Here is a 12,263-nt window from a genome sequence, read left to right as displayed (position 1 = left end):
GTGATTGACAGCTTTGACACCAAATGGATATACGTGAAAATCAGATGACATGATTTCACAACTTTTCATTGGCCATTTAGATATGTGAAGCATGCTGTATACGGAAATGAACCTGGACATTCAATCCGTCGAAAAATCTCAAAATCGGCAAAATGGACATACGTGGTTTTCATCGGACAGCGACGATATGAAGCTTTAACTATACATTGTGATCTGCAAAATCACAAATGTTGGATTATAAATTATGAAAGTTTTACTAACATTTTAAGTGGAATAATAAAAATTTAATAAAAAATAAAACTAATGAAAATAAAAATATTAAAATATTTATAATGTAATTATTTTATTATGAGCCCTTTAATGTTTAGACCTAATATTTTCCATTAAAATACTATTTAATAAAATAAAAAAAGCAAAAAATCCACATACCTGCCTCATGCAAAGCGGTACGTTCCTGCAGGTCTGTACAATCAACAGGACATTTACACTGTTGTAAAAATAATGTAATTATTAACACATTGACATGTGCAATATTATACATTCTAAATCGAAATAAAATGTTTGTTTTTTTATCTTAAATTATTTATTCAACAGCTTAAGATTGGTTAAATATTATTCTGCTCAACAAGCTACGAAACTGAGGTAAGGACATATTGAAGAGAATGTAAATTGCATAAATTCCATATTAAAGCACATACTCTAATCATGCATGCAAACGAACATTTGCACTTTAGCTTAATCATAAGATTGCTTTTGATTAAGCTGGTATGTAATGTTCACACTGATACTTAGGGTGCATTATATTTTTCTTAGATTATTTTTAATACTTTACATTGCTCATGGTTTTAATTATTTTGTTTATACTACTTTTTAATGCAACTGCCTGCCCATTGAAACTCATTTGCATTAATTTCCTTCGTTTTCACTTGCATTTAATTACTGCTGTATTCACATTAAAGCTCCACGAAAGAGAATTCATATTTGCATACCAGATAACACACCTCACATTATTAACAGTGCTGTGACATTCCAATGTGGTTTCTCATTAGACATTAATTTGAACATACATTGACAAAGAAAGTAATGTTATTCAGTCTCAGAATTAATATTGTGTATTTCTGGAGTTTGTTACAAAATGTTATCAAATGTGGTCCGGGTCCTTGATGTAAAAACCACTGCCCTACATAAACACTTTACATGTCTTTTCAGGGATTGTACCTACCACATTTGGACTGGGAGGACAGTGGCCAGCCTGATGAGCCACACCATGGTGTCACTGTTCCTGAGATGGGCGATGTACTGAGTGATGAACTAAGGGCAGCTATAAATCCCCTGGGACACTCCCAATCACATGGCTCAGACATCTACCTACTTACTGTGCAGTATGTCCAGCACTTACTAGGCTTACAGTAAAACGTACTCCGCAAAGGACCTGATTCAATGCAATTGTAGCACAAATACAAAAAGAGCACTTATTTACAGAACAGTGCCCCTGCTAATAACTGGTTTGTAAGAGATGTTACAGTTACACAAATAAATATTTCTGAATCAGTGAGGTGGTCTAATGTTTGATTTTTCTCTGTTTAATCAAATCAGACCAACAGACATGCCCTGTGCTAGGACTGCCAGTGGCAGCAGGAAGAATAGCTTTCCTCCAGCAGTGGACTTTAAGACTTTCAGCTCTCTTAATGTCATAATGAATGTTCAAACCAAACACATGTAGATTGTATTATTTTTTTATTGTAGTGTGAATACAATCTTAAAACACCTGGTGGGTTGGAACAACCCCCCCCAAAAAAAAAATACTAAATCTTTTTTTTTTTTTTACTATGGGGAACTGGTTTTCTCTTTCTTAACCAACTTGTGCATGCCTTTTGGGATGAGAACCTGGTTAGAGGCAGCATTAAAAAGAACAGCCTCCTGAAAACACACAAATTTAAGGTAATCCAGGTCAAGGGGTTGCTGACTGACAATATGCTGGAGCTGTGTGTGGATTCTCTCTAACATTGTTTGTGCAAGCAGCAGTTCCTAGAGAGAGGGGGGGAAAGAGGAAAAATGTATGAGGTCAAAAATTAGGGGTGCTCCGATCACGATCGGCCGATTGTTATGCGCATCTCGTTAGTAAAGCCGGTTATTTAATCAGCGGTTAATTCCATCAGGTGCGTGATTTCACATAGAGCAGCTGTTACTACACAGAGCCGGTGTTAATAGAGAAGATGCGCAAATCCACTTCATTTTCAGCGTTTTTTGGCGCATCTTCTCAGTTAACAACGCCTCTGTGTAGTAACAGCTGCTCTATGTGAAATCACGCACCTGATGGAATTAACCACTGATTAGAGAACCGGCTTTACTGACGAGATGCGCATTAACGATCGGCCGATCGTGATCGGAGCACCCCTATCAAAAATACTGGTGTAACTGAACATGACCAGTAAAATGACCAAAAACTACACTTTGCTTTATTCTTAATATCTTCATGACCATTAGTGATAGAGACCTCAAATATTGACACACGATTAGTACAAGATTGTGCTTAAAGAAAATGTAATGATTGATATTATATGGATGCAGAAAATGAGTTTATAATACCCTCAGTATCAGGGGTTTAGCCATTCACCCAAATCTAGGGCCTTTTAGAATCTCAATAGGCATACAGTACAAACTTTGCTTCAGTTATACTAAGAACATGTTTGTCTTCCATCATGCAAAGTTTGGTGAGGCTATGAATAACACTTTAAAATATTAATGCCCAAACATGGTTCTCTGATAGTTTTTTTGATGCTATAAGAATGACAATCTCAAGGACTGACAAAAATGGGAATATTTTTTACAGGCCTTAGTTTTGGGACCCAAACATAATATAGAAAAACTCCTCATCTGAGATGTTGCTGCAACCACTTTCCTGGATTCTGACTGATTTGACATGGAATGAAGCCTCTATATTCTATTAGACACTAGCAGGAGAAGACCAGGGTTGGTTTGGAGGTCCAAACACACCCTTGTCATGAAAAACAGACCGTTGATATGGACGCGGAACAGACTATTTTCTTTAGCGGAAGTAAAGGGACTCATGCACAACCATCACAAAACAGAAAGACGGGGATCATCAGGTAACAGAACACAGAACTAAGAACCAAGGGTTCCCAAACTTTTGAGTGGGGTTATTTTAATAATTTCAGCATTTTTTTTGTCTTGTGGAATAAATGTTAAAATATTTTATGTACAATATCTTACTCAGGACAGTACTAAATAAAAAAATAACATGCATTTAGTAAGATCTCTCTTATATTTTGAAAATTACTCATATTTTCACAGATTCTGCAAGGGGTGCCCAAACTTTCAATCCCCATTGTATATATATATATATATATATATACACACACACACACACAACCACACAGTTTGGGAAATGCCCTCACAAAATAAAGGCTAGTAATTTTCAGGCATTAATGAAAACGACCTATTATAGCGCCACAAAGCTAATTAATACCAATGTTGCTGCTACTCCCAGTAAAAATACATTTAACGCCAGGGTCATATTTTTTTTCAAGCATCTTATGATGCTTGAGTTGCTCCAGCTCATGTCTGGGAACTCGCCAAATCCAGTAGACAAACCTGTTTCAAACACAAGCCTCTTGAAAGACCTCATTCATTCTGCCCTTAAAATATGTTCTGAGTAACAGCAGAAGCACAAATAGAGGTATTCAGTGCCTTGGTCATCGTATTTCTCAAAAAGCAGCTGAAGAGTGCTTTAATGGTCACTGTGCTGCTGTGTGGTTTCTAAACATTTGTAGTGTGGTGAAAATTATATGAATCTATACAGTAACATGTTCTTTTAATTTCATAATATATTTAAACAACATAGGCCTACTCAAAAGTTTCAATTGCAAATCCCCCAAATGTATATTAGATTGAAGCTAGCAAAGAACTAAAAACAAAACAGGGACTCGAAAATCAAACTCTTTCAAATGTGACCCAAAGTCAACGGCATCTGCTTTAATGTGGCTGCACCTTTGAATTGTAATTCATCGGTAAAGCTTTTGAACTTTCTATGAAAGCAAATGGGCAAGAGACCATTTGTTGTAAAAAAACAAAACAAAAAAAAAACAAATGCAGCAGAGTCACAGCTGAGAAGGACAATTTATTGAGTGACATGTTTGAAAAAAAAAAAAAAAAGAAATATGCAGCATTCACCTATACACGACCAGGTTCTGTTTATGAATATTACATAAACCAAAAAAAAAAGAATTTGATCAATAAAATGGGAGCAATTAACAGCAGCGTTCCGAAGAGATTTAATCCTTATCTGGAATACCAGACGTTATCCTTAGAGTACTGAATAATTATTGACTGATGTTGTGGGCACGAAGATCTTCCACAAGACTTGATGAATAGATTTTAAAAGATAAAAATGAGGACCAGAATGTAGCACCAAACATCCTCACTGGCTTTGCCCTCAGACAGCTTTTCGATGATATTCTGGAGGTGCAACCTCATAGTCACTTGCACTGAACAGGGACGATGAATTCTTCACCAAATACCTATATGAAGCATAAACGTCAGTTACTACCTGCAAGCAATGTATAAAATGCATTTTAAAATAAATTTCATAATCTGCATAACTTTGGCTTGATATTAGGCCAGTTTATTAAAAACTAGTGTACAAGATTGTCATCAAATGTCTTAATAAAAAGTTGTTAACAAAAAGAATTGTCTTATTCATAACCTGACAGCTTCAGAAAGTTGCTCAAATCCTCATAACGACTTCAAAACATCAAAACAGATTTCTACTTACTTTAAAAAATCTTGCAGGTAGCTGAGAAGCAGGGCCAGACTCTTCTCATCCAGAGGTGTGTAGGCCAGCATTGATCCAATTCTCACTGTCAGTGGAAAGAAGAGAGATTATAATCAATCAACGTTCTCTGAGATATGGAGACTGATTAAAATCCTAACCCCCCAGTTAGGATTCAAAATATAATTAGCATTTAAGTTCATACCAAAAAGCCTTAGCAAGTGCGGCGCTCCATAGATCTGAGACATGGATTTATCTGGATGGTTTGCTAAGATCTCTGCATACTGTGGCCTCTCAAACTTGTAGAGGAGCTGAGTGCCCAACATGACATTGAAGTACTCGCGGATTCCAGCAACCACCTCATTCACGGCCTGTTCTCTGAGTAAAAATCAAAGTATCTCTTTAGAAACTCTCTCTACATCTTATTTGCAAATTTCTACAACAGGGTATTTCAAATTAACTGGATGATTTACATAAATGAATAATTTGTACAATGGTGATTTCAACTAACTGGATAAGATTATTATTATTATTTTTTACATATGGCATACAAACATACTTATTATCAGAGTTTCCTCTTGTTCTCTTGTAGCTTGCATAGTCCTCAAGGACATCATCTACTTTCTTTTTCGCAGGCAAGTGAAAAAGCTAAAACAAACAAGAAAAGAAATAAACCACAAAAATGTTCGCAGTGCACATTAAGGCGTGTTCACACCGTGTAATAATTATCGTAATTACAAGATTCTGACATGCAAAAAGTTAATGTCTCCGTAGAACTCGTAATTATAACCTGCAAAGCTCTGACAGCAGTTTCAACAGTAAAACGCAGTTCAGTAGTTACCTTGAATAAAACCAATGACTAAAGGTAATGTCTGAATAATACAGCAATCTCAAAATTAAATAACACACAAAAAATACTTTCATGTGACTAGCACATAGTTGAATACATCTTATGTCCTACTAAAACTAATAAGCTATTTTCATAACAAATGCTTCCTTGATGGATTGCAGTTTTGTCTCTTGATTACTCAATTTACAAATTTCTAATTCATTTAATTTTAAACATTTATTTATAATTTCTTGCCTTTATTATATAGTACGATGGAGAGCAGACAAGAAGCGAATTGGTTCAGAAATGGGAAAGCACCACAACAGAGACTTGAACACTGGTAACCCTAGAAATGCGTAATTCCAAGTCTGAAAAGTCATGACTGTCATCTAGTAATTATGCTAACTACTACATGGTGTGAAAACAGTATTATATTTCAAAACATAATTTAATTTTACCACCAATTTATTCAGAAACGTACAGTTGGAAAAATAGTTTTTTTCTGTCTAGTTGTTGCTTCAGACAGCATTATATTATACAATTTAGTTGAATAAAGAGCAATGCAGAAGTTGGATTGGGTTGAGCATGGGAGGTTGTTTTTAGTCACCTGCTTCTGTCTAGTGATCAGGTCCCAGTCATCTACCAGCCACGGTTTTAACTCTTCAGGAATTTTTACTTTCACTTCCACTCTGTTAATGAAAGTCTCCTCCTGCATACAAAGCCAGTTTGGAAGTCAAAAATAGCCTCACTTTTCACTTAGAGAGAACTCAGGAGAGACTCTATTAGCCATTTAATTTAAACAGGCTTTGATCTGACATACACTCTCCACAGTTGGGTCAACACGTGCCCTCTTCTTTCGTGGGGGGTGAGGCATGTCCCCAGTGCTAGTGCCCTCTCCAGCCCCTGGTGCTGAGAAGCAAACAAGACGAGATTGTTATCAGTTAATAATCAATGGTTCCAAACCACATTTAATACTGTATGAATTTGACTGCATCTGCAACTACTTGGAGAACAAGATGACAGATCTGTAAACTAACTGTGAAACTATTTAAATGATTTTAACATACATTTAAATTCAGCAGGTTCATTCAATCTGCTTTCATAGATCAAAATACATCAGTATTTGATTAGGGAATTGGAACTTACTCTTTTGCTTGTTCTTCTTTGTTTTTCTAGTGAAATGAATAGAAAGCCTATGGTTAAATATGCATCAGTAAACATACGTTTGCAGTTTTGAAAGTTCATTAAAAAAGTTCTAGACGAGTTTATTTGAGGGCACTCCAAAAAGTAAAAGCTGACAAAGCAACACTCACACATCTACATTTTTTTGCTGCACAGCAGCGATTTTCTTGCTCGGTGCGACACCCCTCATCCTTCCCTCAACATAATGGTCTCTGAAAAACAGAATGTTTTACATTAAATCTTTTCTCATTAAAAGATAAACATGCATCACAGATTGTATTAACTGTTTCTTGTTCCACTGTAATCTCAATGACAGAATAATATGGATATGGAAGCTTTATGTGCATTAAATAGTCTAATTAATTTCATTTATTTGAAATATCTATTTTTATGTCTCTTGTTTCTAAATTGTATTACTCACTGGTTTGCCTTCTGAAGCTCTTTCTGTTTCTGCAGGTTACTGTCCACATATTTGAGCACACGGCTTTCAGGAACCCATTCGTCCCAGCTAGAAACACATTGAACACCCATTCTTAGAATTAAGTGATCAAATCAATATCATAACATTATTTATTGGCAGAAACTACAATAACTACATAACCATTACAACTTACATAACAGGGATGTTAACTGTGTCCTAACTAGCACTTTCATCCCTTCAAACCAGCACTTTGAATACTTTAACTTACTTCTTATTCCATCCACTGTAATGAATAAAGTATTTCACTTGTTTGTCCTTGATAGAGATTCTTACACACTGTGAGGAAAGACATAAAATATGCAGAAACATCCAAATCATCTATCGTAGGAAGACAGTCCAAAAGTTATCTGATAACTACTACAATTTAAATGTTTAACACAACCACAGAAAAAATGTGCAAAATTTTCACATGAAAAAAAAAATGAGGACGCCAAAACATCTTAAGGCCCGAGATTTAAAAGAATGGTTAAATGGCTGCTGTGCCTATTTTATTTAACTTTTATTTAACACACAAAAAAATATCAAAAGCATAAAACCCGGTCTACAAAAACACTACATCAAGCACTTAGACTACATTTACTCTAATGTTATTGCTCCCCAAAATCTTTTTAAATTAAATAGGCTTTTGAAGGATGCAAAATGACATGAATGATTCAGATACCTTAGCTTCGTATAGCAATGGCCCATGAAAGCACAGCACTCGTTCACCTGAAATACATCAGAAATATTAATGTGTAATGACATCAAATGGCAGGCTAATACACAAATCATTTAATTATATGAAAACATGAGCGGAGAATCATTTGTGTGAGAACATTCTTAGCAAATACATAAAAAATAAGTCACAACTAACATTAAAAAAAAATTACATTAAGGTTGTTTATTGTAATTTTCAAATTTCTGCCTGCCACAGCCATGATTCAGCTCATAAAAACAAAGTTATTAAAAACTGAAAATATAATTTGCATTTCTATAAAACAATAATACATTTAATTTACAAGTCGTGGCTTAAAATGGTTCTGCAAGTTTTAAATAAAATACTATTTGCTCAACTAAATGGGTTTTGAATGCGTGTTGTCTTTAAGTTATCTGTTTATATTACATTATCTTCTTTACGTGGATTGTGCATCAGCACGGTTCCTCAACACGGATGAATCTAATGTTTTAAGCTGTATGTATGGGCTGTAAGTCAACGCACCAGTGTAGATATTTACTGTACTTCAGAATTACAGATAATACATCTTAAAAATATGTCCAAAATAAGAGGTTTCACCTGAAAATGTGATCTGAGCAAGTAAAATATCTACCAAGTTTTGTTCTGACCAACTGAAAAAAATTCAAGTTTTATAATAAGTCACGCCACCAATGATCACGAAGTTAGTTCAGATCACTTCAAACCATGCAAATAATTTTTATAATTTGTTCTCAAATTGTTAATATTAACAATGTCATCATTGCATGACTATGTGTTTTAGTGCGTATTAGCGTTATCTCTAGATTTCAATTTAATCTCTAATTGTCATACTGTTCGAATGTCCTTGAATGTCTCCTTTTAACCACACACAACCAACAAAAAATACATTAAAAATACTGTTTCTTAGAACTCTTTCTAAAATTACAAGTTAAAAGCTACAATCGCCACTTGCAGCATCCACACATGTGGTTATAGCCTACTAGCCAGAACGTCTTTATGAATACAGACATGATGCAAAGACAAACGACAAAACCCACTAAATTGTATTAAAATGTTATAATTTATTACAATACAAGCTTACCGTTGTAGATCGGCCTGAAGTAGGAGATAGTTTTGAATACTGATTGGTTATATAAAGATGCTCAATTGATTTGGATTCATTTTTAACCAAATGAATGCTCTTATTATCTGCTCATTACAAATCAGACAGGTTTGAAAGACACAATACTTTTTTCAATGAACCACTAGGTTGTTGAATTTAACCATTTATTGATGAAATACATTTTGCCAAATCGAAATCGCTATTGAAATTTAAACCAATAAAAAATTTTTTTTTTAAATAAATACACTCTTTGGTATCAACCTCATGGTGTTTGTCTTGTTACCGTTTTTATAAGAACATTTTTATGTTTGTTTTAGTCACAGAACTATAACAGAAAACATGTTTCAACTTTCAAATTCAACAATTAAGACAAAGCTGGGACAGAGTGTTATTTTGCAGTTTTTTTGACTTGAGTTTGAAAATTGAATTTTTTATAAATTAAGTTTAATTTCAGTTTTATTACACAACTTCAAATGGTGTGTCTGTTTCAGATTAGACAAACATATTGATGGTGGTTTTAGTCACAGAAATTAATGAAACATAACACAGAAAATTAAACCAATAGATAATTTAGTTTAAAATAAACAGGCCTACAATCTTGTACCTCTGCTTTATAAACTGTATCTTGTTAAAGATTTCTTAAAGAAGATTTTGCAGAAGCTTTCATTGTAAAAGTGATGCAGTTATCATGCTATTGACATTCAAGAATCGTTGACATGTCAGACTTGTATTTTTTATTCATTTGTGACCCTGGACCATAAAAACATCTTAAATGTACATTTTTCAAAACTGAGATTTATACATAATCTGAAAGCTGAATAACTAAGATTTCCACTGATATATGGTTTATTAGGATCAGGCAATATTTGGCCGAGCTGCAACTATTTGAATATCTGGAATCTGAGTGTACACAAAAATCTAAATTGAGAAAATCACCTTTAAAGCTTTCCAAAAGAAGTTCTTAGCAATGCTATATTACTAATATTACTAATTAAAAATGAGGTTTTTATATATTTACAGTAGAAAATTTACAAAATATTTTCATGGAACATGATCTTTATTTAATGTCCTATTGATTTTTGCCAAAAAATTAAAATGTAGAATTTTGACCAACACAATGTATTTTTGGCTATTGCTTCAAATATACCCAATTTAAGACTTGTTTGGTGGTCCAAGGTCAAATTTTTTCACGTCTGAAGATGAAACTCAGTCGAAGCAAATGCAATGTATTCCTCTAGGGGGCGGTATACTGCACACTCTTTTGGAAGCTTCCAGAGCTCTTTCTCAGTATTTACAATTCAACAGCTTTTGTTGTGTTACACTTTTGTGAACACCTAAAAGTCATTATAGAAAACAATTACAAAACACATCCCCATAAAGCTGAAATAAAAGAGTATTTTTTTGATGTACTTACATTTCAATAGCATGTGGTGTGCTGTAGTTCTGCAAATTCATCAAATATCTAACTGTTATTCTATGAACCAGCAACAAGACACAGCCTTTGAGGTTTGAATGTGTATAAAAACAACATCGAAATGTTTTTTATTATACACACCCCTTAGATTGGAGATTTATTTTCTGATACACTTCACAATTTAATAATTTATATCGAACCAGCTTTATATCGGTGAGCTGACATTCCTAGCATTAGCCTGTTATGAATGGCAACCATTCCCGCCAGGACTTCAATGTTATAATGGAGCTTCCTGTAAACAAGTCCTGCTATAAGCTAACGGGCTACATAGACAACAGCTAATGTTTCAGAAACATTCAGCTGCGTGCATGTATACAGACTGTTACAGAAAAAAGAAAGCACTAACGTGCAGTCGTACATGCGTCTGACTGCTGATTAACAAAACTGAACAATATATAGAAGGCAATTAACGTTAGCATTGCTCGGTAAAAACTGCTTTTCAGTACACATCCTGCTGTGTATACGCGCCATTGTGGAGTGGCAGCGCCCGCTTCCTTTGAGCGGTTGAATGAGAGGAGACAAAGCTTTCCCATAGGGTATCTTACCTTCTTGAAATTTAGGTTTAGGGTCCTGTTTAGGCGCCATTCACAGATTAAACTATAAAAATAGCTGGAAAAACAAATCCAGGCATTGCCAGCTCCGATTTAATTCACACAGGGTGAAGGCGCCGCGCTGCGTTTCTATGACGCACTTTTTTGGCGCCCCTGTCAGGTGACTCCCAAACTGAGCACCAACATTTAAACAGCAGCCCCTGTTGGAGCTCACGAAAAAATCCTTTAGGGCAGTATTAAATTCAGTAGCAGTATCATTCTAAAAGCAGTATCTATTCATATTTTTTAGACAGCTATTTGTGCGTTGAGTAGCATATTTTATAGTCTTACATGTGCAATGTTCACAGTTGTGATTAAATATTTTATGGTAGCCTTTATTTTGCCTAAATAAATAAATAAATACACACACACACACACACACACACACACACACACACGTGCTTCTCAATGAATTATAATGTCGTGGAAAGTTCATTTATTGCAGTAATTCAACTCAAATTGTGAAACTCGTGCATTAAATAAATTCATTGCACACAGACTGATGTAGTTTAAGTCTCTGGTTCTTTTCATCGTGATGATTTAGACTCACATTTAACAAAAACCCACAAATTCACAATTTCAACAAATTAGAATACTTTATAAGACCAATAAAAAAACAAAAACAGTTTTAGTGAATTGTTGGCCTTCTGAAAAGTATGTTCACTTACTGTACATAGTCAATACTTGGTAGGGGCTCCTTTTGCTTGCGTGGCATGGAGGTGATCAGTTTGTGGCACTGCTGAGGTGGTATGGAAGTCCAGGTTTCTTTGACAGTGGCCTTCAGCTCATCTGCATTGTTTGGTCTCTTGTTTCTCATCTTCCTCTTGACAAAAGCCCATAGATTCTCTATGGGGTTCAGGTCTGCTGGCCAGTCAAGCACACCAACACCATGGACATTTAACCAACTTTTGGTGCTTTTGGCAGTGTGGGCAGGTTAAAAAAATTAAATCAGCATCTTCAAAAGCTGGTCAGCAGAAGGAAGCATGAAGTGCTCCAAAATATCTTGGTAAATAGGTGCAGTGACTTTGGTTTTTAAAAAACACAATGGACCAACACCAGCAGATGACATTGAATCCCAGATAATCACATTTTGAAATGTCCTGTTTCTCTTCTGCTCCA

At 34.8% G+C, this 12,263-nt stretch overlaps 1 protein-coding gene across 1 annotated transcript; it reads right to left on the bottom strand.

The window, feature by feature from the left end:
• Positions 1-4,121: 4,121 nt before the first annotated feature.
• LOC127934695 (mortality factor 4-like protein 1) lies at positions 4,122-11,267 on the bottom strand. Its single transcript, XM_052532229.1, has 12 exons — positions 11,100-11,267; positions 7,946-7,992; positions 7,493-7,560; positions 7,225-7,311; positions 6,935-7,015; positions 6,768-6,793; positions 6,442-6,530; positions 6,229-6,330; positions 5,352-5,440; positions 4,998-5,170; positions 4,796-4,880; positions 4,122-4,541 (listed from the first exon to the last, which is right to left on the bottom strand). The coding sequence occupies exons 1-12, from the start codon at positions 11,137-11,139 to the stop codon at positions 4,457-4,459; spliced, it is 972 nt and encodes a 323-aa protein (XP_052388189.1). The 5' UTR covers positions 11,140-11,267; the 3' UTR covers positions 4,122-4,456.
• Between the last annotated feature and the right edge of the window lie 996 nt (positions 11,268-12,263).

The sequence above is a fragment of the Carassius gibelio genome, chromosome A18 (assembly GCF_023724105.1).
Source record: "Carassius gibelio isolate Cgi1373 ecotype wild population from Czech Republic chromosome A18, carGib1.2-hapl.c, whole genome shotgun sequence".
NCBI classification, from domain to species: domain Eukaryota; kingdom Metazoa; phylum Chordata; class Actinopteri; order Cypriniformes; family Cyprinidae; genus Carassius; species Carassius gibelio.
This window is presented reverse-complemented; position numbering and strand designations above follow the sequence as displayed.

Bases quoted from the DNA above. Each gene is read 5' to 3' on its own strand.
- LOC127934695 (XM_052532229.1), bottom strand. From the start codon at position 11,139: ATGGCGCCTAAACAGGACCCTAAACCTAAATTTCAAGAAG. The intron at 7,561-7,945 runs GTATCTGAATCA...CTTTCCTCACAG, and splicing joins CATTGCTATACGAAGCTAAG to TGTGTAAGAATCTCTATCAA. The intron at 7,312-7,492 runs GTAAGTTAAAGT...ATGTGTTTCTAG, and splicing joins TACAGTGGATGGAATAAGAA to CTGGGACGAATGGGTTCCTG.